Here is a 27342-nt window from a genome sequence, read left to right on the forward strand (position 1 = left end):
ACGGTGTGTAGTATGTTATATACGTATGCGGTGTGTGTGTGTGTGTGTATGTGTATGTATCTACCCTCTACTGAAGCTTAAGTCTTATCAACTCAGGAGTCTCCTAAATGCATTTTTTTCCCTCTTCCTTAATATCTGTGGTGATTTACACACGGTGTGTGTCAAAAAGAAATATCAAGGGGCCCCTGGGTAGCTCAGTCGGTTAAGCATACTTCGGCTCAGGCCATGATACCACAATTCGTGTTTTGGAGCACCGTGTCAGGCTCTGTGCTGACAGCTCAGAGCCTGGAGCCTGCTTCAGATTCTGTGTCTCCCCCTCTTTCTTCCCCGTCCCATGCTCACGCTCTGTCTCTCAAAGTAATAAATAAACATTAAAAAATTTTAAAAATATATCTAAGATGAAGGAAACCATATATCACTACTCCCAAATGTTTATCAATTAAACTTTGGGGAGCTTCAAATAAATAAAAATAATGTATAATGCCTTCATTTTAATGGAATAGGTAGAATATTCATTTAATTAAACATGTATTAAGATTTCTTAAAACCACCAAAAACATAAAACTTAAATGTCAACCTTATCATATTTCCTCTTTTAGTCAACTTCATCCTCTCTATCAAAGATAGTAGTTAAAATTCCCAAGATTAGAGGGGCAGAATATGAAGATTACTGACAGAAAGGAGTTATGTTGCAATTTAAAATACAGTTATACTCATAAATCAGCTGGAAACTGGAAATGTCATATGTACACTAGGCTTAACATTATGCCACTCTTCTAATCACCAACCATAGTGTTTTCTTTAGGCATTAAAGAGAAAATCATAAAGTAAATTTTTTCTTTTCCTGAGCTTATGATCGAATTTATTTTGTTTACTATTTGGAAAAGAGTGAGAGAGTCATTATCAAAGTATTAACCAATTGCTATCTCTTAATTATCTCTATTAGCTAAGAAAATATATATATCTCCTAAAATAAACAGCATGCATACTCTCTATGGTAATCCTCTGAAACCATTAATGATATAAGAAAGGATTTAATATTTAATATTTATTAATTCAGGTATTTACTGACTCCATAGTATGTGTTGAAGGCCATCAAAGGCATTAAGAACCTAAATGTAAATAAGACACAGGTCCATTCAACATGTAATTTATAAGCTTATTAGCAAAGACAGAAGCAGTTCATACATTTCAGAGAGTAATCTAAAAGGCAAATGTCAGGCTACTTAATATAGTCAACCTATAGTATATCTGTGTCAATAACAAGTATAAATGATGCAGGACATATAATGGAATTTGGGAACTGAGAATGGAACCACAGGGAATGAGCTGTAAAGACAAGGAAGCTGTGCATCATACAATGAGCCATTCCTATGGTTGATATACATAATGCTTGTATTGTAAATCCTTCAAATATAGTGATGTTTTTCTTCTTGATAAGCTCTTAGAACATACAGATCACTAAAAAACTGTTTCAAATTCAACTTTAAAAAGTCACCTGTAGCTTGATGGAATCCAATGGCTGGGGCAAATCCAGCAGCCCCTGCATATGGTGAAGAAATTATACCTGGTGCACCTAATGGGGAAGAAAAGCTAAAGTAAATATTCTACCTTCTATAGATATGGTTATCAAAGCAATAAAAAAAATTTTATGATGGTATACTATTGATAAAGAGATACTGTTATGGAATAAAGATTTGTTCAAAAGGTGATACCTAATGTGTAAGTAAAGAGCCTCTGCCCCTTCCAGAGCCTAACCTCCTTCACCTGGGCTCAAGGTTCAAGAGTACAGCTTAGCTGTTATTCAGTTTTGAGTTACTAGTTACTTCATTTTCATTTATTTTGTTTTGTTGCTTAGGCTGAGATTCATGCCCTTATTTAGAGCACTATTTCTATGTGAAAATTTCTATGTCAAATACTTACTAAAATGTACTATACCTAGACGGTTCCATGGTGATGAAAATATGAAATAAAAATCCTCACTTTTGAAAGGCTTACAAACTACAATTGTATGAATTATGTAATTCATACAATAATATTATTCATATTATTATATGAATTACAAGAGATTCATATACTGAAGATCTAATGGTTTAAACACAAATGTACTGCAAGTGGTCTAAGAAGGAAATGCAGAGGATTCACTGTGATTGTTTGGAGGTGTCTCAGGAAGTAAAACTTGAGCTAGACATTATGTAATTGAAAAGCACAGTGCCTACTGCATACCAGATGCTAAACAAATGCTGGTATTATTTCCTTTCTTTCCAGAAGCCTGGGGACTGTGACCATCAAGAAAAACAGGAGTTAGTTCCAATGGAGAAGTCAATACTAGTCGCAAGACAATGTGATTTCAGACATGTCAAGGTTGAGGTGATGGTAAGACACAAGTGGAAATGAGAAGGCATACTTAGAAAAAGTAAGACACAGATCTGTAAATCATCTATGTAGAAATAAACGTGAAAGCCGTATGAAAAAAAGTTACACTTTTTTAAAAAGACAGAAGACAAAAAATGGAAGAGAGTATTAATGGATACTTTAATGGATTCCAAAAATGGAATGGAGTATTAGTACATTTAAGTGATAGAGGAAGAAGACGAACATTCTAAGAAAAAGAGAACAGCCTTAGAAATAGAAAAAAAACAAAACAGAGAATTATAACCCCTCAGGATCTAGAGGAACAGTGTTTAAGTGGGTGGGGGCTCAGGAGAAGTCAAAGAGAATAAGAAATATAAAAAGTAAAGAAGTTTTAGAGCAATATCGAGAAGTTAGACTTTAAGAGTCAAAGGGAGAGGTTGTTTTCTTTTCAATGATAGGTTGATGAGCATATTTACGGGAAGAAATATATAGGCTGTATTTTCCAGAGGAATTAAAAACTCAAAAAGTTTATTCTCTTCATTAAAAATAGTTAACAGAATCTGTTAAATATGTAGTTGTGATTTATTAAAATAACTCAAGAAAATATATAGTCATTAAGAGACTTCAGGGATAGAGCTGGCAGGGAGAACTGACAGTTAAGTGAAGATACAAAAAATGAGATAACTGACAGAATTAAGTGATGAAATAAGAGGAACGTAACATTTATTGAGAGCACACAGAGAGTCAAGCATTTTCCTAGTGCTAAGGAAGAACTGTCCTTGTTAAAGTTATATTCAAGTAGGTTCAAGACCATACAGAAAAATGATTTAAAAAATGTTTCTAAGTTTATTTATTTATTCTGAGGGAAAGGGAGGGACACTGAGAGAGGGAGAGAGAATCCCAAGGAGGCTCCACACTGCCAGAGCAAAGACTGATGTGGGGCTCAATCGAAGAACTGTGAGATCATGACCTGAGCCAAAATCAAGAGTCGGACACCAACTGAGCCACCCAGGCGCTCCTAAAGTGATTCATTTTTACAACAGAAATAACTATATTTAAGGCATAAAGACTTAACAAAGAGGCTTCAATATGGATATGAGTAATTATGAAAATCTGTGCTAGAAAGTTTAACATATGAAGAGATATATATAGTAGATTGCATTATTGTCGCCAAGTATTTACCTGCCCCTTCCGTATAACTCTGGCTAGTACTGTGACTTGCACACATCTTTATGCAATTCCCACTGCACTTAATTATGAGTACACAGCGATATGACACACACCACCTCTCTATAAAGAACCTTCAAGAGGCATTACGGGTTTACATCAGCTCTCCTATTTTTTGCTCTCTGGCACCAGAATGCCATGTCTCAAATGTAATGACGCTTTTAAACTGGGCACTAGATCACAAATACATGTGAAGGAGTGCTGCAAGAATGGGTTCACAGCTGCATAAATGTCAGGGGTGTGAAAGAAATAAATGTTAATTGCTGTAAGCTACTGAAATTGGGGGGAGGGCAAATGAGGGATTTTTAAAACACAAGAAGACTGGAGCGCCTGGATGGCTCAGTGAGTTAAGTGTCCGACTTCAGCTCAGGTCATGATCTCGCAGTTCGTGGGTTCGAGCCCGGCATCAGGCTCTCTGCTGGCATTCAGAGCCTGCTTTGGATCCTCTGTCTCCTCTCTCTGCCCCACCCGTTTACACTCTCTCCCTCTCTCTCTCAAAAATAAACAAACATTTAAAAAAACACACAAAAAGACTAATACAGATGGCTATGGTAGGGGGCTATGAGGTTGCGAGACTAGTAGGTTTTAGAGAAATGAGGAAAAATTTTGAGGTAAGTATCCCAGAATGCTAAATAGTGATAAATAAAAGAATTGGCAAACAATTAACAGGGATAAATTTTAAGTAATTGCTCCCAAGTAAAATATGATTAATAAGAACATTTGTTAAAATTTGACAAAAGAATCATTGATAGTTTCTATAAATAAACATTCTCCCAAATAAGCAGAAACAGAAACATTTTAGCAAAGTAACCTTTAGACAATGGGTATCTTTATGAAAAGATTATACAAACTTTTATGAAAAAGGCTTAAGAGTTGAATGACTAACAATTGTTTACAACTGGAAAATGTACCCCTACAACAGCAATTAAGGCAATAAAAATTGTTAACATTTTTACCTGTGAAATCAGTTTATCAATAATATTTATAACAATAAAACCCTCAAGAAACACACTTAATGTCCAAATTGGAGAATGTTTAAATTATGAGTTGCTAGACAAAACACAGAGCCATTTAAAATACTACAGAAGAGTGTGTACTACAAAAAAAATAATGCTCCGTAATTATTTTTTAAAAATGTGGACTCAGTAGCAGATTAAATAAACAGACCAACCTTCATGCAGAAAATGCCCGAAGAGTATAAAGATTTTTTTTAAAAATCTAACAGCCAACAAGATGATAAAGAATAACGAGGTGAAAGGCCAAGCCCCAAGAAACTGAGCTTTGGTTTTGTCAGCCTCATGGGGTAGGAGACAAGATGAAAATTCCAGGATTGGCCCCAGGAAGGAAGTCAATAGATGACCTTTATGGCATTAATCTGGAAGTGTACACCTTAATAACCTACCCTTCTCACCCTCAGACAAGACTGCAAGAAAAAGTGCCTTCATGTCTAGTAGAAAAGGGAGAAAAAAGTTGCCGAAAAGGCCTAACCAAAAGCAAGCTCTGATAATTTGCAGCAGCTCAAATTCACATTTCTTAGGAGTCCAAAATAAAACTAATGAAGTTATGGATTTAGACTGAAATGGTCCTAAACACAGAGCCTTTAATTTTGCAGACAAACAAATTCTCTCTGGAGGAGTATACCACGATCCCAAATAACTCATACAATTAATTCTCTAAGTAAAATGAATAACTCATTTAAAAGAAAGAAAGAAAAACCTAACAGAGACAGACACAGGAATTATCAGATCAAGATTTTAGATAGTACACTTGAAGAAATAAAAGATATGCCAAAAAATACTGTAGGTCAGAAGACACTTAAAAAGAGCAAAATAAAATTTCTAGAAATGAAAAACACAATTAATGAAATCTAAATTACTGGATGAGCTTAACAACAGATTAGACAAAGTTTCAAAAACTTTGATTTGTGAAATCAAAGGTCCTAAGGAATTATTCAGAATGCATTTTAGAGAGATAAAATAGAAAATATGAAAATCTGAGACCCTCAGAATAGAGTAAGAAAAGAAATTGTGAGGAGGGAAAATATATGAAAAGATAATTTCTATAACCAATAAAAGGCAATGACCCATCAAATCAAGAAGCTCAAGGAAGCTCCAATTAGAATAAACACATCACAGACACATCACACTGAAACCACAGGGCATCAAAGATGAAGAAAACGTCTGAAGAATAGCCAGAGAGAAAAAAGCAGTAGTTAAATTGATGCAGCTGACTTTCTAAGAGCAACAATGAAAACCAGAACATCATCAAATGATTTAATATACTGAATGAAAAGAAAAAGAAATACATCTGTTGATCTAAAACTCCACAGTAAGCAAAAGGATCTTTTAAAACTGACAACAAAATAAAGACATTTTTGAACAAAAATTTGAAAACTTCAAATATGTTATCATGGACTTTCCTAAGTGAATACTGGAGGATACTGTTCAGGTAAGTGAATCCAGATGGCATATCTGAGTTGTAAGAAAGAATAAAAAGTTGGGGCGCCTGGGCAGCTAAGTCAGTTGAGTATCTGATTCTTGATTTCACCTCAGGTCATGATCTCATGGTTTGTGAGATCAAGTCCCACATCGGGTTCTACGCTGCCAGTGCAGAATTCTCTCTCCATCTCTGCCTTTCCCCCACTTGCGCTCCCTTTCTCTTTCTCTCTGAAACTAAATAAATGAACATTAAAAAAAAATAAAGAAGGAATAAAAAGTCTACAGTTACATATGGTTTGATCTAAACGAGTATTTATTATATAAAACAATACTAACAAGTTGCCTGATTAAAAAAATTTTAAGGGGCACCTGGGTGGCTCAGTTGGTTAAGTGTCCAACTTTGGCTCAGGTCATGATCTCACAGTTTGTGGGTTCAAACCCCACATCAGGCTCTGTGCTGACCATTCAGAGCCTGGAGCCTGCTTCAGATTCTGTGTTTCCCTCTCTCTGCCCCTCCCCTGCTCACACTCTCTCTCTCTCAAAAATAAACATTAAAAAAAAAGTTTTAATTTTAAAATGTAACTATAATATCATGAGTTAGGAGAAGGTAAAAGAGGGTAAAAGCAGTTAAACTTCCCTAAAATTTCTTAAGTTATGTAAGGAAAGGGTACACTATCAGTTAACTTTAGATTTTGGTAAAATAAGTATGAAAGTTAAAAATCATAGATGCAAACATGAAACAGTACTAGATTCCAAAAACAGCAAGAAAAACAGAATAATAAACAAAAAACATTACTTCAACAAGTATTTTTGAATGCCTATTTCATGTCAGGCATAAACATATATAAACTAAATAGAAGAAAAAATCTACCCCGGTGAAGCTTAATTCTAGTGATAAAAATAAAATAATAAATACAGTAAAAAACTACAAGTAAGAAAGTGATAAATACTATAGAAATCAGAATAGGGGTGCCTGGGTGGTTCAGTCGGTTATATGCCCGACTTCGGTTCAGGTCATGATCTGGGGTTTCTGAGTTCATGGCCTGTGTTGAGCTCTGTGCTGACAGCTCAGATCCTGGAGCCTGCTTCGGATTCTGTGTCTCCCTGTTCTCTGCCCTTCCCCATCTCACTCAAAAATAAACAAACATTAAAAAACCTTAAAAAAATAGAATAGGAAGAATCAGGAGCACTGAGGGCTAGTCAGGGTAGGTCAAAGGCAGCATGAAAAAAAATGAGGGTACCTGAGAGAAAAGTACTCCAGCTAGGGGGGAATAACTGGAATAATCTAGAGGTGGGAACATACTTAAAATGTTTTATAAACTGGAGGGACTGTCAGTTTGGTGAGCAGAAAGAGTGGGGTGGAGGGGGGCGGGGAGGGTACTGACAAAGATATTTAAAAAGTAAAATTGGAGTGCATGGTATAGGGCCTTGTAATCCAACGTAAGGATGTGAGCATTTACTCTGAAAGAAAAAGGAAGTTTGGAGGGCTTTCAGTCAGCATTAGACTGAAACTGATAGGACTCACTTTTCTTTTTTAAAAGGGATTATGTAAAGTTTTGACATGTAGTTAAAACATGTGAAACTATCATCACAATCAAGATAACAAATCTTTCTTCATTTCAAAAATTTCCTTGTGCCCCTTTGTAATCCATCTCCCTCCAAACCCTGTCCCTAGGTAACCACTGATCTGCTTTCTGTCACTATAGACTAGTGTGCATTTTTCAGACTTACACATAAACAGAATCATACAATAGGTATTGTTTAAAAAATCCGGTTTCTTTAATTCAGAATAAAGTTTTGTCTGGCTTCTTTCAATCAAAATAATCTGGTTCTCCTTACTGATATATTCCTGTGTATTTAAATAGCATTTCATCATATGGACAAACTGTACTTTAAAATACTCACCTGTAATAAAATATTTCTAGATTTTGGTCATTACAAATAAATTGCTAAGGACATTTCTACACAGGTATCTGTGTGGATATGAACTTTGATTCCTCTTGGATAAGTGATCAGGTAGAATGAGTGGGTCATAATGCAGGCACACATTTAACTTTTAAGGAAACTGTCCAAGTCTTTGCTAAAGTGGTCTTGCCTAAATTTTACATTGCCACCAACACAGTACACCAGTGAAAGATGGTCCACATCCTTGATACAGTAAACCTTATAAAATTTAGCCATTCTAATGGGCATGTACCGCTATCTTACAGTGATTTTAATTTCCACTTCCCTGATGACTGGGGATAAGCATCATTTCAGGTGCTTGTCGACATTCATATGCCATTTTTTGTACCCTATCTTCATATCTTTTGCACATTTTTTCTTGGTTTGTTTTCTTCCTATTGAGTTATAAGAGGTCTTCACATAACTTGATATAACTACTATGTCTGATATATGTGCTGCAAAGGTTTTCCTTCAAGTCTGTAGCCTGCCTTTGATTTCCTTTTTTTTTTAATTTACTTCTTTATTCTATTACTTTTTTTTAATATTTATTTTTGGAGAGCACAAGCAGGGGAGGGGCAGAGAAAGGGGGACAGAGGATCTGAAGCAGGGTCTGCACTGACAGGCTGACAGCAGTGAGCCTGATGTGGGACTCAAACTCCCTAACTGCAAGATCATGACCTGAGCCAAAGTTGGACACTCAAATGACTGAGCCACCCTAAAGTTTATTTTTCAGAGAGAGAGAGAGAGAGAGAGAGAGAGAGAGAGAGAGTATAAGCATGGGAGGGGCAGAGAAGGGGGAGAGATAGAATCCCAAGCAGGCTCTGCACTGTCAGCACGGAATCCAATGCAAGGCTTGAACTCAAGAGTCGGACACTTAGCCAACTGAGCTACCCACGTGCCCCTGCCTTTGATTTCTTGATGTTATCTTTGAAGCACTGTTAACATACAGTGTAATATTAGTTTCGTGTGTATATTACAGTGATTCAACATTTCTATATTCCCTACATCACCCAATGCTCATGACTACAAGTGCTCTCCTTAATCTCCATAACCTATTTAAACCCCCTCCCCCGCTCTGGTAACCATTCGTTTGTTCTCTGTAAGTAAGAGTTGGGGGTGGGGTGCTTAGGTGGCTAAGTGACTGACTCTTGATTTTGGCTCAGGTCACAGTCTCACTGTTTGTGAATTCAAGCCCCGCATCAGGCTCTGTGCTGACAGTGCAGAGCCTGCTTGGGATTCTCTCTGCCCCTCCCATGTGCTCTCTCTAAATAAAGAAACTTAAAAAAAAAAAAAAAAAAAAAAAAGAAAGAAAAAAGAGTTCAGGTGCCTGGCTGGCTCAGTCAGAAGTACATGCAACTATTGAGCTTGGGGTGATGAGTTCAAGTCTCATGTTGGGTAAACAGATTACCAAAAAAACAAAAACAAAAACACCAAAACCAAACAACCAAACCAAACAAACACAATTTAAAGTCTGTTTATTGATGTCTTTCTCTTATTTTTTCCTTTGTTTTATATATTAGAATCTACATAAGTGAAATCATGTGGTAGTTGTCTTTCTGACTTATTTCACTTAGAATTATACTCCCCACCTCCATCCATGTCATTGGAAATGGCAAAATTTCATTTTTTATGGCTGAATAATATTCCACGTGTACACACATTCTTTTGCATGTTGCTGTCCAGTTTTCCCAACACTGTATGTTGAAGAGACTCTTTTTCCCATTGGATATTTGTTTCTGCTTTGTTGAAAATTAATGGACCACACAATCGTGGGTTTATTTCTGGGTTTTCTCTTCTGGTCTATTGACCTATGGAGTCCAGAATTATGATGTCCCCTGCTTTGCTTTTCTTTTTCAAGACTGCTTTGGCTGTTTGGGGTCTTTTGTGGTTCCATACAAATTTTAGGGTTGTTTGTTCTAGTTCTGTGAAATCTGCTCTTGGTTTTTGATAGAGATTGCATTAAATGTATAGACTGCTTTGGGTACTACAATCATTTAAAAATATTTGTTCTTTCAATACACGAACATGGAATGTCTTTCCATTTCTTTGTGTTGTCTTCCATTTCTTTCATCAGTGTTTTACAGTTTTCAGAGTACAGGTCTTTTACCTCTTTAGTTAAGTTTATTCCTAGGTATCCTACATAAGATATCTTAAATTATTTTTGGTACAATTGTAAATGGGATTGTTTTCTTAATTTCTCTATCTGCTGCTTCATTATTGGTGTACAGAAATACAACAGATTTCTGTTCTTCCATTTTATATCCTACAACTTTACTGAATTTATCAGTTCTAGCAGTTTGTTGGTTGAGTCTTAGGGTTTTCTATATATAGTATTATGCCATCTGCAAATATTAAAAGTTTTACTTCTTCTTTCCCAAACTGGATGCCTTTTCTTTCTTTTTGTTGTCTGATTTGTTGTGGGTAGGACGTCCAGTACTATGTTGAATAAAAGTGTTGACAGTAGACATCCTCGTCATGTTCCTGACCTTAGGGGAAAAGCTTTCAGTGTTTCCCCATTAAGGATGATGTTAGCTGTGGGTTTTTCACACATGGCCTTATTTACATTAGGCCCTCTAAACCTACTTTGTTGGGCACTTTCATCAAGAATGGATGTTGTGCTTTGTCAAATGATTTTTCTGTTATTTACTGAAATGATAATATGGTTATCCTTTCTCTTACTGATGTGATGTATGATGTTGATTGAAATATGATTATTGAACCACCTTTGCATCCCAGGAATATCCCACTTGATCGTGATTTAAAAAACAAAATGTATTGTTTAAAGCAGTTTGCTAGTATCTTATTGAGAATTTTTGCATCCATGTTCATCAGGGATATTGGCCTATAGTTCTCTTTAGTGGGTCTTTATCTGGTTTTGGTATCAGGATAATGTTGGCCTCAAGGAATGAATATGGAAGTTTTCCTTCCTCTTCTATTTTTTGCAATAGTTTGAGAACAAAAGGTATGAGTTTTTCTTTAAGTGTTTGGTAGAAACTGCCTGTGAAACCATCTGGTCCTGGGCTTTTGCTTGTTGGGAGTTTTTTGATTACTGATTCAATACCTTGACTGGTTACTGACTGTTCAAATTTCCTATTTCTTTCTGTCTCAGTTTTGATAGTTTATAGGTTTCTAGGAATTTAACCATATCTTCTAGGTTGCCCGGTTTATTGGCATATAGTTTTTCATAATATTCTCTTACAATTGTTTGTATTTCTGTGGTGTTAGTTTTTTCTCCTCTCATTTGTGATTTGGTGTCCTTTCTTTTTCTTGGCAAGTTTGACTAAAGGATAATCAATTTCACTGATTATTTTCCAAAGAACCAGCTCCTGGTTTCATTGATCTGTTCTATTGTTTTTTTTGTTTTTAGTTTCTCTATCATTTATGTCTGCTCTAATCTTTATTATTTTCGTCCTTCTGCTGGTTTTAGGTTTTGTTTGTTGTTCTTTTTCTACCTCCTTTAGGTATAAGGTTAGGTTGTTTATGTGAGATTTTTCTTGCTTCCTGAGACAGGCCAGTATTACTATGAACTTCCCTCTTAGAACCACTTTTACTGCATCCCAGAGGTTTTGGACTGTTGTGCTTTCATTATTATTTGTTTCTATGTACTTTTTAATTTCTTCTTTTATTTCCTGGTTGACTCAGTCATGGTTTATTAGCATGTTATTTAGCTTCAATGTGTTTATGGTCTTTCCAGATTTTTTCTTGTGGTTGACTTCTAGTTTCATAGCATTATACTCAGAAAAGATGCATGGTATCATTTTGATCTTTTGAATTTGCTGGTTTGTTTTGTGGTCTAATATGTGGTCTATTCTGGAGAATGCTCCATGTGCACTTGCAAATAATATGTATTCTGCTGTTTCAGGATGAAATATTCTGAATGTATCTGTTAAATCCATCTGTTCTGGTCCTTCAAAGCCACAGTTTCCTTGTTGATTTTCTGTTTACGTGAACTGTCTGCTGGGGTAAGTGGGGTGTTAAAGTCCCTTACTATTAGCATATTGCTATCAATTAGTTCCTTTATGTTTGTTAATAACTGTTTTATAGTGTATTTGGGTGCTCCTATGCTGGGTGCATAAATATTTATAACTTTTGTATCTTCTTGTTGGATTGTCCCCTTTTTAATTACATAACATCCTTATTTGTTCTTTACAGTCTTTGTTTTTAAGTCTGTTTTTGTCCAATGTAAGTACTGTTACTCTCTTTCTTTTGACATCTGTTTGCATGATAGATGTTTCTCCATCCCTTCACTTTCAAACTGAATGTGTCTTTAGGTCTAAAATGAGTCTCCTGTAGGCAGCATTTAGATGGGTCTTGTTTAAAAAAAATTTTTTTTAATGTTTATTTATTTTTGAGAGAGAGAGAGAGACAGAGTGTGAGTGGGGGAGGGGCAGAGAGAGAGGGAGACACAGAATCTGAAGCAGGCTCCAGGCTCTGAGCTGTCAGCACACAGCCCAACGCAGGGCTCGAACCCATGAACCACGAGATCATGACCTGAGCCGAAGTCGGACGCCCAACCAACTGAGCCACCCAGGCAACCCTACATGGGTCTTATTTTTTAATCAATTCTGTCAATCTCTGTTTTGATTGGAGCATTTAGTCCATTTACAAAGTAATTATTGATAGATACGTGTTTATTGCCATCTTATTACTTATTTTGTGGCTGTTTCTGATTTTCTCTGATCCTTTTTCTTTTCATGTTTTGCTGATTTTATTTAGTGATATACTTGGATTTCTTCCTCTTTATTCTTTGAATGTTTTATTAGTGGGTTTTGGTATATGGTTACCATTAGGTTTGTATATAACTTCTTCTGCATTGGTTTAAACCTTACAGTATAGGTCTAAAGATCTATTTCAAGAAAGTCAGTTTGTCAGTATGGTACTTTTTTTAAGTAAAAAATTTTTAATTTTTTCAGTATGAATACCTATGTGTCTAAAAACTTTTTGAAAAGATTTTCTTTCCCTCTGGAATTTTACACTGTTGAAAAATCAACAGATGTATTATATATAAATGAGACTATTTCTAGACTCTGTATTCTGCTCCATTAATGTAAATCTATATGTCTATCCTATATACACTACCAAACTGGCTTGATTTCTGCAACTTTAGATTAAGTCTTTCATTAAGAAATTATTGTAAATACTTTGACTATTTTAGATAGCTTTTTAAAAAAATGTTTATTTATTTTAGAGAGAGAGCACACGAGAGAGCGCACATGCAAGCAGGGAGGGAGCAGAAAGAGAGGGACAGAGAATCCCAAGCAGGTTCCATGCTATCGGCACAGAGCCTGACGTGGGGCCCGAACTCATGAACCAGGAGATCATGACCTTAAAGGAAATCAAGAGTTGGCCACTAAACCAACTTAGTCACCCAGGCGCCCCATGCTCATTTCACATATGAATAAACAAAAGTGCAGAGAAGTTAAACAATTTGCCCCAAGTCACACAGATCATAAATAGTAGGTCTAGAATTAGAATCTAAAAAGTATGATCCTGGGCGCCTGGGTGGTTCAGTTGGTTAAGCGTCCAGCTTTGGCTCAGGTCATGATCTCGCAGTCCATGGGTTCGAGCTCCGCGTCAGGCTCTTTGCTGATAGATCAGAGCTTGGAGCCTGCTTCGGATTCTGTGTTTCCCTCTTTATCTTCCCCTCCGCCGCTTGCACTCTTTCTCTCAAAAATAAACATTTAAAAAGTATGGTCCTGAGGAATAAATATAACAAAGCATGCACATATTTGTGGAGTCACCTGAAGTCACCAAACTCTTTGGAAAGACATTAAGGAACATTCAATAAAATGAAGAGATGTACAATGTTCAAAGACGGTTAAGACTGTAAAGATGTTAATTATCTTCTACGTGATTTATAAAGTCAACGTAATCCAAATGAACTCTAACAGCTTTTTCCTTGAGGATGTGACATGTTGACCCTAAAATTCATAGGTAAAATGATGAAGAAGTGCAAAGACACTCTTGAAAAATAAGGTAAAAAGATTTATTCTGTCAGGTATTGAGACTTGTGGTGATGATTAAAGGAGAGACTAATAAATAGACCCATGAATAATACCCACGAAACTACTTAAGCAAATATTCAGCTGAAGTTAATGCTATGTGTTAATAACTCTGAAACCACGCTCTGTGTATTACAAGATTGAGCAAATAAGTAAACACACTGAAGCTAATAGAAACTAAATATCTCATTCTTGAAGCAGGGAGCTAACAGTATGAAAAGGGTGCAGGGATTGGAATTGGAGGTATTAGTTAAAATTTGTGGTTTTTAACCACACAGAGACATATATTTATGAAGCACAGAGAAATACATTTATGACCTACATATACATATGAATCCCAGTAATGTTCATTTAAAGTGCCTAGAAGCAATGATGTTCCTATCAACAATGAGCACATCTAATGCCTGAGTATTGATTTCAAAAAACCATTTCTAACTAAAAGGAACCAGGCCTCAATGGAGAAGTAGCCGATTGCAGCACTAAGGGAGGGAAGGTAAAGAAGAGCTGAAATATCTTCAGCCAGAAAGTTAGGAAATGTTCAAACGAAGACGGGGATATGTCAAGGGTCATAGAAGCCACTGTGAAAGGGCTCCCACTGGCCAAACCTGGGACAGGTTGAACATAAAATGAAAAATCACAGCAGAAAACCCACAGAATAAGAATCTATAAGACCATGGGAATGCAAGCTGGTGCAGCCACTCTAGAAAACAATATGGAGGTTCCTCAAAAAACTAAAAATAGAACTACCCTACGACCCAGCAATTACACTACTAGACATTTATCCAACGGTACAGGTGTGCTGTTTCGAAGGGACACATGCACCCCGATGTTTATAGCAGCACTATCAACAATAGCCAAAGTATGGAAAGAGCCCAAATGTCCCATCGCTGGATGAATGGATAAAGAAGGTGTGGTATATATATATACACAATGGTGTATTACTTGGCAATCAAAAAGAATGAAATCTTGCCATTTGCAACTATGTGGATGGGACTGGAGGGTATTAGGCTAAGTGAAATTAGAGAAAGACAAATGTCATATGACTTCACTCATATGAGGACGTTAAGAGACAAAACAGATGAACATAAGGGAAGGGAAACAAAAAATATAAAAATAGGGAGGGGGACAAAACAAAAGAGACTAATAAATATGGAGAACAAACAGGGTTACTGGAGGGGGTGTGGGCTAAATAGGTAAGGGGCACTAAGGAATCTACTGATATTATTGTTGCACTATATGCTAATTTGGATGTAAATTAAAAGAAAATTAAATTAAAAATTATAAAAAAATCTGTAAGACCACATTGACAAGAAAAAATAAATGAGTAATAAATAAGCATAGAGACCTAATGCACAGTATAATGAATTTAGACAGACATTATTACATATAAATGTATCAAAGTAACATGTTACACACCTTAAATTCACACAATGTTAGATGTCAAATTTATTCAAAATGAATGAATAAATAAATGAAGGGAGTGGTGGTAAGAAAAAAGTCCTTTATAATAAAATTACAGCTAATAAGCATTAAAGGAATGATGAGATTAACAAATCTCCAATAAGGTAACCATCACAGTAACAACAATATTTGGCAATGGATGATACAATTCAAGAGTGAAAAGCGATAGGGAACAGGATATTTATATAGTCTCAATGTATCACCCTACAAATTACAGAGAAAAATAGTAATTTACTGGGAAGAAACTGCAGAAATCACATTAGTGAGTGATCAAAGTTAGTATCGTCATGAATTAGATAAACTGGCATCCTATGTCTCCTGATGTAACCAACTGAGAAAGACACAACACTGTTTTAGCCAAAAAAACCCCACACACTCATATTGAGAGACATTCTATGAAATACCCAACCTGAAATCTTCACCAATTCAAATATCATGAAAGACAAAGAGTGAGGAAATGTTCCAAATTAAAGGACTCTAAAGAGACTCCAAATAAATTAGCCTAATACTGGTTTGGGTCTTTACCAAAAAAAAATTCTTATAAAGAACATTACTTTTGCAACAGGCAAATTTCTAAAAGGTCTATGGATTAGATCATAGTATTATATAAATGTTTATTTCCCAATTTTGATAAGTGACCTGTGTTTAGGTAAGAATGTCCTTATTCTTAGAAAATACACACGGAGGGACGCCTGGGTGGCTCAGTCGGTTAAGCGTCCGACTTTGGCTCAGGTTATGATCTCACGGTCTGTGAATTCAAGCCCCACGTCGGGCTCTGTGCTGACAGCTCAGAGCCTGGAGCCTGCTTCAGATTCTGTCTCCCTCTCTCTCTGACCCTCCCCCGTTCATGCTCTGTCTCTGTCTCAAAAATAAATGTTAAAATAAATAAAATAAATAAATAAATAAATAAATAAATAAAATAAAATAAAAAAAGAAAATACACACTGAGTATTAAGAAGTAAAGAGGCATCATGCCTGCAACTAACTCTCTAATAATTGAGGGGAAAAAGAAAAAACAACTATCCACCTCTTCCATATAATCAGAGAGACGATGAAGTAAATATGGCATGATGTTAATTGAGGAATCTTGGATGCTTCTGGATATAAGGGAATTTCTTTGTACTAATCTTGCAACTTAAACGATTTCTAAAATTATTAAAATACTATAAAGTTTATTTATTTTGAGAGAGAGACAGTGCAGGTGGGGAAGAGGCAAAGAGAGAGGGAGACACAGAGAATCCCAAGCAGGCTCTGCATTGTCAGCATGGAGCCCGACGCGGAGCTCGACCTCACAAAACTGAGATCATGACCTGGGCCGAAACCAAGAGTTGAATGCTTAACCAACTAAGTCACCCAGGTGGCACTAAAATACTATAAACTTTAGAATGTAGGTATATATATTTATGATGTCAGAGGAACAAAGGATTTCTTAAACAAGACACAAAAAACATAAATATAAAAGAAATGGCAAATAAATTTGACTAAATAAAAATACCATAACAAGAATAAACCAATAAGCCAAAAATGGAAGAAACTATTTGAAACACATACAGCTATAGCCAACAAAGGACTATTGTGTGGGATATATATAAAAAGAATTTCCACCAAAAAAAAAAGAAAGAAAAATAAAAAGAAAAGAAAGAAACAAGACAGCAAACACAAAAATAGGTAAAAAAAAGTTAAAACAGAAAATTCATAAGGGAGAATGGCCAATAAACAAATAAAAATATGTTTAACCTCATGGGTAATCAGGAATATCTCACTGCAGCATTGTCCATAATGACCTCAAACTAAAACAATCCTAATGACTATCAACAATAGAATGGATAGGGGCGCCTGGGTGGCGCAGTCGGTTAAGCGTCCGACTTCAGCTCAGGTCACGATCTCGCGGTCCGTGAGTTCGAGCCCCGCGTCGGGCTCTGGGCTGATGGCTCAGAGCCTGGAGCCTGCTTCCGATTCTGTGTCTCCCTCTCTCTCTGCCCCTCCCCCGTTCATGCTCTGTCTCTCTCTGTCCCAAAAATAAATAAAAAACGTTGAAAAAAAAAATTAAAAAAAAAAAAAAACAAACAATAGAATGGATAAACAAACTGTGGTATATTCATTCAATAGATATCTATACACTTGATGGTACTGAGAATGAATAAGCAACAGCCATATATATATGTGTGTATATATATATATATATATATGTATATAAATATGGATGAATCACAAGTCAACAAAAGAAAATGAAGAGCATGATGCCATTTACATAAAATTCTAAATAAAGGAGAAAAAATGTTTAAATTAACACTTAGAGCTGCATAATGAGTGATAAGAAAAACATACACAAGGAAAAAGCAGAAAAGCAAAAGAATGAATATCATCAAATTTGAGACTGATCATCCTGGGACAGGAAGGGAAGGAACATACATAATCAATGAGAGTGCTACAAACACTGCTTCTTCAGGATATATAAATATATTATTTCTTAACCTGGATGATACTACATGGGTGTTAAAATATATATTTGCATATTTTAGAAGATTTTCTAAAGGTATAGTGTATTATCACTAAAAACAGGGACAGAGTGCTTATGACTTAACCCTAGAAGCAGTAAAGAACCTTTAAAAAAAGAAAGAAGAGATAGTGAGGAAAAAGGAGAGTGGTATTGCACAAGCCAAGAGAAAAGAGGAGGGGACAGTGAATCATGTTAAATATTAGCAAGAGGCAGAGTAAACTTTCACATAATATGCAAAAAAGTATTGTTCTCTGTTGATGAATCAGCTCTCTTAAGATGTAGACATTACTTTGCAATCACTAAGGATTTATTAAAACGATGAAAAAGGCTGTTACTACTCTGTTCTTTTATACTCAGAAACCAAAATTCTTGATCATAATTGAAAAATGTCCTCCTCCCATAATGTATAATTACATCAAAAATATATATTCAATTATTGGAATAAGTACAGTTCTGCATTTGATAGCAAAGTTTTGGTAAACTTGAACGACAGCCTCAATTTCTATCATGTATTCCTGAAACTGTGATTACAAAGACCTCTGGCTCTGCCAAATCGGACATGTAAGTAAAGGCTGGTAACAAGTATAAAACACAAAAATTTGGTTAGACCAAGACAGAAACTTTAACAATTCAGGAACATGAACTGAACAATTCACTTGTCTTTCTCAGTTATAAATAACAGAAAGCTTTTACTTGAAAATAAAGTTACAAACTATTTTCCAGAAAATTGGACATGTGGCTAAGGATTCATTTTTCTCACCTATAAAATAAATATGGACTAAATATCACTTAAGGTCTCAATGAGCAATATTTTATGGTGTCATCTGGGAAATGAAAACTAATCACAAAAGGTAATAAAATTTAATACTTTATCTAGATAATAAACCACACCTTCAAGGGCTGCAAAATCCAAAAGTAGCATATATCAACCTAATAATATACCCAACTGGGCCATCCATTGCTTCTTCCTTTACATAAAGATTTGTTTTAAAAGTTACAAATTTGTACAAGATTTGTACAAATCTTTTTGTACAATTTGTACAAAAAGTTACAAGATTTGTTTTAAAAGTTACAAAAGTTACAAATATTAGTTACAAATATATTGGTAACTAATTTTATTTAAAAAAAAAATTTTTTTTTAATGTTTATTTTTGAGACAGTGAGAGACAGAGCATGAACAGGGGAGGGTCAGGGAGAGGAGGAGACACAGAATCTGAAACAGGCTCCAGGCTCTGAGCTGTCAGCACAGAGGCTGACGCGGGGCTCGAACTCACGGACCACGAGATCATGACCTGAGCCGAAGTCAAACGCTGAACCAACTGAGCCACCCAGGCGCCCCTATTTGTAACTAATTTTAAATAAAAGAAAAAAGCCCTTCAAACCAACATTTGCAGAGATAATTCAGAAGGTTGTCATTTTAATAATTATAATGCAAAAATACAACTTCACACAAACTTAAGTTACAGATGGGAGTTCTGATTTATAAAAAAAACAAAATAAAATAAATCCCCTTTTTTGAACACAGGAAGAACATACCACTAATTTAGGCCCTTTTTTTAAAATAACACTACATGGGGCGCCTGGGTGGCTCAGTCGGTTGAGCGTCCGACTTTGGCTCAGGTCATGATCTCGCGGTCCGTGGGTTCGAGCCCCTCGTCGGGCTCTGTGCTGACAGCTCAGAGCCTGGAGCCTGTTTCAGATTCTGTGTCTCCCTCTTTCTCTGACCCTCCCCTGTTCATGCTCTCTCTCTGTCTCAAAAATAAATAAATGTTAAAAAACAAAAAAAAATTGAAAATAACACTACTTCAGGGGCACCTGGTGGCTCAGTCAGTTAAGTGTCCAACTCTTGGTTTCAGCTCAGGTAATGATCTCATGGTTCATGGGTTCAAGCCCCACATCGGGCTCTGTAGTGACAGCATGGAGTCTGCTTGGCATTCTCCCTCCTCTCTCTGCCCCTCCCTGGTCACTCCCTATCTCTCTCTTCCAAAAATAAATAAATATTTAAAAATAAATAAAATACCACTACTTCAAAAGGAGAAAAGTATTTCTCTCAAGAACACAGATACCAATATTCCGTGGCTATAAGTCAACACATTTAAAGCAATGTTAATACTTATGAGCATTAATTTAAAGCAAATGGTTGTTTGGCTTATAAAGAATGAGTAAGATTAATGTTAGAACATAAATTTTTAACTCAATTTCAGATATTCATTTGTTTTGCCAACTAACAGAATCTACTAATATTAAGATTTAATTAAAGGACACATTTTGTTCCAAGATTTTTCTTTCCTTTAGAAATCCTGAGAGAATCCAAGAAGAAAAAGGCTGATATAATATACACAGATTAATGTATAAAACTTGTAACCAGAAAGCTTGCTTTGCGACCCAAAATGGAACTACTCACCAAAAGCAGCAGCCATAGGGGGTTCAAGGGATGGCTGGCCATCACCAGTAGGAAGGTCTAAACGAGTGAAGTCTCTGCTTTTGTCATTATTATATTTCACATTAAGGCTGGTGAGCTTGGAGAAGTCAATACGCAGAGTGCAGCATGCATTATAGATATTCTGGCCATCCAGAGCCTAAAGCATGTAAGAAAGGGACTGAGGTTTTGCAAGACAACAACACTGATAAATCAAGTAGCCTCTACTTTGACACAGAGTGGCAATTAGGTGTAAAGCAGAGAGTAAAGGACTAAAAGCCAAAGACTTGTGTTTACTTTTACCTAGGTCACTAACTGTGTGAACGTAAGAGAGAAAAAGAAAATCTCTCAGTTTTTCACAATGTCATAATAATCCCTTTCTTGTCTATGGTAAGATCAAATGAAAGGAGAGAAATGTAAAAGCGTGGAAAACTTACACATTATTGAGCATCGTACTAGCTACCATTATGATTATTTTGTCCACAACAAATGTTTAAAAATGACTTGATTTTATATTTCATCGTATTTTTTAGCACACTTTACATAGTTTAAGATGAAACCACAACATATGAAATATTATCTATCTCTTTTTTTCTCTTGTAAATCTATTTTATAATACTTTGAATAATAAATGAGGGAAATTTTGCAATTAGTTCTGACATAAGACCAAAGATCAGTAATTCTTACCCCCTTCACAATAATGAAAACTTATCAAAGGAATATATGTAGCCACTTGACTTTCACAAATGCTCAAATTTATGAAAATAGATACCAGAAACCCCAAAACACGAAAAATGCAAATATACAAAAAACACTGACTTATAAACAGTTATTGATGAGTACATCATCATAAACGTACAAAGTAATATGTGCAGGTAAAGGGTACAGCAAATATAAAGTCCATATTCCTAATATGGCAGACAGTGTGTGGTACAGAAAACTAGTAAAAACCTTAGTCCCAATCTTTGAGAAGAAATTAGAAATAATTCAGATACTGATAAAAGATAGAATTAGGGTTAAGAATAGATCTCAATAGGAGATGAGTAAAATATAATCAAACTGAATATGAAATTTTCTACTTGTCAAAAGTCAAGCACTCATGTACTAAAAAAAAAAAAGACAATATAAACCAACAGCAGCAAGCTTCCTAAAATGTTGTATATTCACAAAATCAGAGCTTAACAAAATTCAGCAGTGAATACAGTTACAAAATTACAATCTTTGGGCGACTGAATCAAAATGAAGATACAAGAAAAAAGATAATTCTACTTTATTATTCAGATTTTATCAGGAATACTGTGCTCCACTTCTAGACTTTAAAAATATGACAGAAATGAGTCCCAAAGATCTGAGAAGTGATAAATGATTTGAAACCATTTCATATGAAGAAAGAAATCTTTAGCTTATCATTTTAAAAAGCATATGGAACAGTGCATTTAAAAGCAGTAAATTTTACATTACGTATGTTTTACTACAATTAAAAACACACGGTAAATTGCAGCAAGGGAGAAGACATGATGGCATTCTTTGGTATCACTGAAGACTAATTAACAAATGAAAAATGAAAAAAGATCGTAATTACCATTTTGGCATAATGTGCATTCACTGGGTCAGCATACTGAAGCAAGGCTTGAAACTGATTATTCTTTGTAAAGGTGATAATCTTCAAGACTGTGCCAAATTTAGAAAATATCTGGAAAAAGTTCACAGGTTAAATCTAAGGTAAAAATTAGGCTAATGTACTTTTATAAATATAACTCAATTCATAAATTCCATTTTTGTCTATTATTTTTTTAAGTTTATTTATTTTTTTATTTATTTATTTATTTATTTATTTTATTTTTTTTTTTTCAACGTTTTTTATTATTTATTTTTGGGACAGAGAGAGACAGAGCATGAACGGGGGAGGGGCAGAGAGAGAGGGAGACACAGAATCGGAAACAGGCTCCAGGCTCTGAGCCATCAGCCCAGAGCCTGACGCGGGGCTCGAACTCACGGACCGTGAGATCGTGACCTGGCTGAAGTCGGACGCTTAACCGACTGCGCCACCCAGGCGCCCCTAAGTTTATTTATTTTGAGAGAGAGAGAGTGAGCACAAGTGGGGGAGGAACAGAGAGAGAGAGAGAGAGAGAGAGAGGGAGGGAAGGAGGGAGAGAATCCCAAGCAGGCTCTGTGCTATCAGCGCAGAGCCTGATGGCAGGGCTCAAACTCACGAACCATGAAATTTTGACCTGAGCCGAAATCAACAGTCAGACGCTTAACCGACTGAGCCACCTAGGCAGCCCTAATGAAAACAATTTCCTCTATTTCCTCTATTAAAATTATTGGTACAAAAATGACTTAAATCAAGCCTAAGATGTTAATGTTTCAACATCCACGCATGGCCTAAAACAGTGCCTGATGCACAACAGGCACTCAAATATTTAACCTATTTTATAGCATGTGATAAATGGCACAACACGAAAAACATGAGACTACAGTAGGAATTAATTACTGGTAAGAGATAATGGTGTTACAAAGCATATGAATGGAAGTGGAAGAGTCATATGGATCAACTATTTCACCTTGAGAATCAGCATCAACTTCTTAAGATTTTTAAAGGCAGACAAACTATAAAATGTTCCTCTACAGGCCACTCTGTTAATTCATTCAATGTTCAAAGAGCACTGTTCTAGGCCTTGGAAATCAGCAGTGAATAACAACAAAAGTCTATGTCCTAAGGAAAGACAGACGATAAATGAAAAACAATGTCTCATCATAAAAAAGTGTTATGAATAAAAATAAAAGGAAAAGGGATAAGAGTGAACTGGAATGTAACTTGGGAAGGTGCAAGACTGGTCAAAGAAGGCCTCTCTGAAGTGTCTTTGGAGAAGAGGAATAAACACAGTGTGGAGATTTCCTGACAGATACCTGGTTACCCTAGAAAGTTCTTACAATATACTTGCTCTACTCCATCACCAATAGCCACGGTTACTACAATGCACTTTGTTTTCCTCTTATATCCCATCCCATCTTAAATGTGGATCTTAATCAGCCAGAAGCTTGTCCGTCCACTTTTAAGAATAAAAAGATAATTATTCCCTATGCTGGTAAGAATTTACTATTATCACTATTATCAAATACTATATATGAATGTCCTTAATAGCCAATAGTCCTTCCTCCCTTTTAATTACCTTTAGAAAGAATGATCAATAATAAATACCCTAAAGCACAGCAGCAAAAGAATAGGCAACTTCTACTACATCAAAATTTAAGACTTATGTGCATCAAAAGACACTATCAACAGAGTGAAACAGTAACCCACAAAACAGGAGATCATATTTGCAAATCATATCCGGTAAGGGGTTACTATCCAAAATATATAAAGAACTCCTATAATTCAACAACAAAAATCAGCAAAGAACTTAAGAAAATAATCAAATAGCCAATAAACACATGAAAAGATGCTCAGCACCACTAATCATTAGGGAAATGCAAATAAAAACTCAATGAGATTTTGCACTCATTAGGACAGCTTTTATCAAAAACAAAAAACAAACCCAGAAAATACCAAGGGTTGGGGAGGATGTGGAGAAAACAGAACCCTTGTGCACTGTTGGTAGGAATGTAAAATGATGTAGCTGCTATGGAAAATAGGATAGTGGTTCTTCAAGAAAATTAAAAAAAAAATTACCATATGATTCAACAGTTCGACTTCTTAGTATAAGCCCAAAAGAACCAAAAGCAGGGACTTAAAGAGGTATTTATTTGTACATCCATGTTGGTAGCAGCATTATTTGCAAAAGATGGAAGCAACCTAAATGTCCATCCACAGATGAATGGATAAACAAAAATGTGTTAAATACATACAAAGGAATATTATTCAGCCTTTAAAAGAAAGGATATTCTGATACATGCTACCACATGGATGAACCCTAAAGACACTTAAGTGAAGTAAGCCAGTCACAAAAGAACAAATTATCCATGGTTCCACTTATATAATGTAAAGAAGTCAAATTCATAGACAGCAAGTAGGATGGTGGTTGCCAAGGGCTGAGAGAAAAGGGGAATGGGGAGGTATTGTTTAATGGGTGTGGGAATTTCAATTTAGGAAGACAAAAAACTTTTTGGAGATATAAGGTGAGTGGTGATAATTGCAAAACAATGAGAGTGTATTTAATGTCACTGATCTGTACACTTAAAAAACAGTTAAAATGGTAAAATTTATGTATACTTTACAACCCCCAAATAAAATAAACTGTCCTAAAGTCCAAATACTCATTTTTGGCAAAATGCTAACAGATAAGCAGCTTAGAGTCAAACACTTCTTATAGGAGATAACACCATTGAACAAGATTTGCAGAACCAATTTGTCTTAGAAGGGCTCATCAAAAAATGTTATTACTTAAAATTAGTCTGAGGATTCTTTGTTGAAATTCCTTAAAAAAAAAAAACAACGCAGTTAATTTAGTTATGGTCATATTTCAGAGTTTAGAACTTTGGGATCTTGGGCGCCTGGGTGGCTCAGTCATTAAGCATCAACTTTGGCTTAGGTCAGGATCTCACATTCCATGAGTTTGAGTCCCACATCAAGTGAGCTTGAGCCCTGATTTGGTGAGCTTGAGCCCCACTTTGTGTGATCTCATTCCCTGCTTCGGGTGAGCTTGAGCCCCGCCTAGAGTGATCTCATGCCCCTCTGGTGAGCACGAGATCAGCTTCTCAGGTAAAACAAGAGCCCTGGGCAAGCCCTGCTTCTCTCTTTCTGCCCCTCGTGGGATTCTCCCTCCCTCTTTCTCTCTCTGCTCCTTGCTCACTAGTGCCCTCGCTCTCTCAAAACAAACAAAAAACAAACAACTGATCTTAATCTCTCATTTAACTGTTCTGAAAACATTAGGAATTTCTTTTTGTTCTTTTAATGAAAATTCTGGTCCTGTCACAGGCATTTCCTCAGTACACCCTATGTGTTCTAGATAATATTCTTAAAATTTATAAAAGAATACCACACTTATCTTCTCAGCTGACTGTTAAAGAATATAGATTTTATGTTGTATCTTTCTTTAAGATACAAGCATTCCTGGGAAAAGGTCTTGTATTTTCTTATTTCCATCCTTGGTGATACGGTGATCACAAACAACACCCCAATCTATATAAGTGCATAATCTGAGTGTTGGGTAAAGGAGTAGTAATAGACTTTTTTTACTGCAGCCACAGGTAGTATTCTAAACTACAAGTAAGATTATATCATATATAATTTTGCTCTGGTTTACTTCTCTAACCACATTTCCTGATACTCTGTATCACACTATTTATACCAACAATGTGCAGTTGTGTCTAGTTCTCTAAATGTACCAAGGGATTTCAGACATCTATGCCTATACACATGGCTATTCCCTTTTTCTTAGAACTCTATGCTTAATACCTAGTAAATTTTCATTTATCTTTTCCAAAACTCAGCTCAGGAAAGTAATGCCACCAGAAAATTCTCAGCCTCTCCCAAGTATCAACAGAGTTCATTCTCTTTCTTATTACTCCCTTCTTGGTCTCATACATATTTTTGTTTTACTTATACTGTGCTATACATTTGTTTACGTATGTCTCCTTTAATTAGACTGAAAGCTCCTTGAAAGTGTGTGTGTATGTACACACACACACACACACACACACACACACACACACACACCTTGTCTTAATCATTTCTATATCATTAAAATTCTTGGCATATAAACAAGTACATGGTAAATGCTTATTATGAACTGATAAAGAATTATACTTAGACCTGATTGGAATTACAGCAACATGCAGTTTTTTGAAAATAATAAACATTCTTCATGTAAAACATCTCATTAATGAAGTAGTAAGAACATACAATTTGCTCTCAAATCTGGAATTTTACACTAAATTATGCTTAGAACCTAGAAAATTTCCACTTAACCTTCAGATTTTATTAATGTTTACATTCTCTCATTTAACATGAACACTAACATGATGCACATCCTCACTCACTGCTGTGTTTGGCTGTGTGATTTTTAACTGAATGTGTTAACAGAATATGAATGGGTGGAACTGGCTAACCATGGACAGTTACCTAGAGTCCCCTGGATTGTATGTACTGACAGAGTAGCTTTACACATCAATCTGATACTTTTGAACAAAGTAAGTGAGCAACACCAGGGAATCTAGGCTAATGCCTCAAGTGTGATTTTTTAAAAAAATTTATTTGAGAGAGAGAGAAAGCACGAGTGGGAGAGGAATGGGGCGGGGGGGGGGTGCGGGTAGAGAGAGAGAGAATCCTAAGCAGTCTCTGCACTGTCAGCACAGAGCCTGATGCAGGGCTTGAGCCCACGAACAAACCACAAGATCATGACCTGAGCCGAAGTCGGACGCTTAACCATCTGAGCCAACCAGGCACCCCTCAAGTGTGATTTTTAACAACTTTTCATAATTACCAACAGTAATACCAACAGTAATAATTTACCAACAATTTTAAACAGATTTGGTCTCATAAGATTAACATTCAGGAAAGTTTAATATATATGGATTTATTATTATTGATTACAGTAATAATTTGACTCTTTGATTCTACTTCTCTAATATATTTATTTTTCTGTCATAAACACAAACACACAGACCCAACTCTTGATGTCTCCTGTGCATTTAATCTTTTAAGACTTTAAAATGGGATGAAGAGAGAGGTGCCTGGGTGACTCAGTGGATTAAGCACCTGACTCTTGATTTCAGCTCAGGTCATGATCTCACGGTTCATGAGGTCAAGCCCTAAGTCAGGCTCTGCACTGACAGCATGGAGCCTGCTTGGGATTCTTTCTTCCTCTCTCTCTACTCCTCCCCTGCTTGTGTGCACATGTGCGCACTCACTCTCTCTAAACAAACAAACAAACAAACATTAAAAGGGGGGGGATGAAGAGAATACCAAAGATCAAATTCAGGTAAAATTAATCTTCATGGTGATGTTTATACATGGAGCACTTATCAGAAACTAAAAAAGTTCACTAGTATTCA

At 35.8% G+C, this 27342-nt stretch overlaps 1 protein-coding gene across 9 annotated transcripts in view; it reads right to left on the bottom strand.

Moving 5' to 3' along the window:
* The window catches only part of PTBP3 (polypyrimidine tract binding protein 3), a 119613-nt gene that overhangs the window by 14933 nt on the left and 77338 nt on the right, over window positions 1-27342 (bottom strand). For 8 of the 9 annotated variants that reach the window (XM_019454184.2, XM_019454182.2, XM_019454180.2 and 5 more), the window contains 3 exons: window positions 21929-22039; window positions 20332-20506; window positions 1499-1576 (listed from right to left, as the gene is read on the bottom strand). In XM_019454184.2, the coding sequence (XP_019309729.1) occupies window positions 1499-1576; window positions 20332-20506; window positions 21929-22039 (364 nt within the window). The remainder of the gene's footprint in view (window positions 1-1498; window positions 1577-20331; window positions 20507-21928; window positions 22040-27342) is intronic. The other variant, XM_053908180.1, reaches the window with a different exon arrangement.

Source organism: Panthera pardus, unplaced genomic scaffold (genome assembly GCF_024362965.1).
Source record: "Panthera pardus isolate Hobbes unplaced genomic scaffold, ASM2436296v1 HiC_scaffold_20, whole genome shotgun sequence".
Taxonomy (NCBI): Eukaryota; Metazoa; Chordata; class Mammalia; order Carnivora; family Felidae; genus Panthera; species Panthera pardus.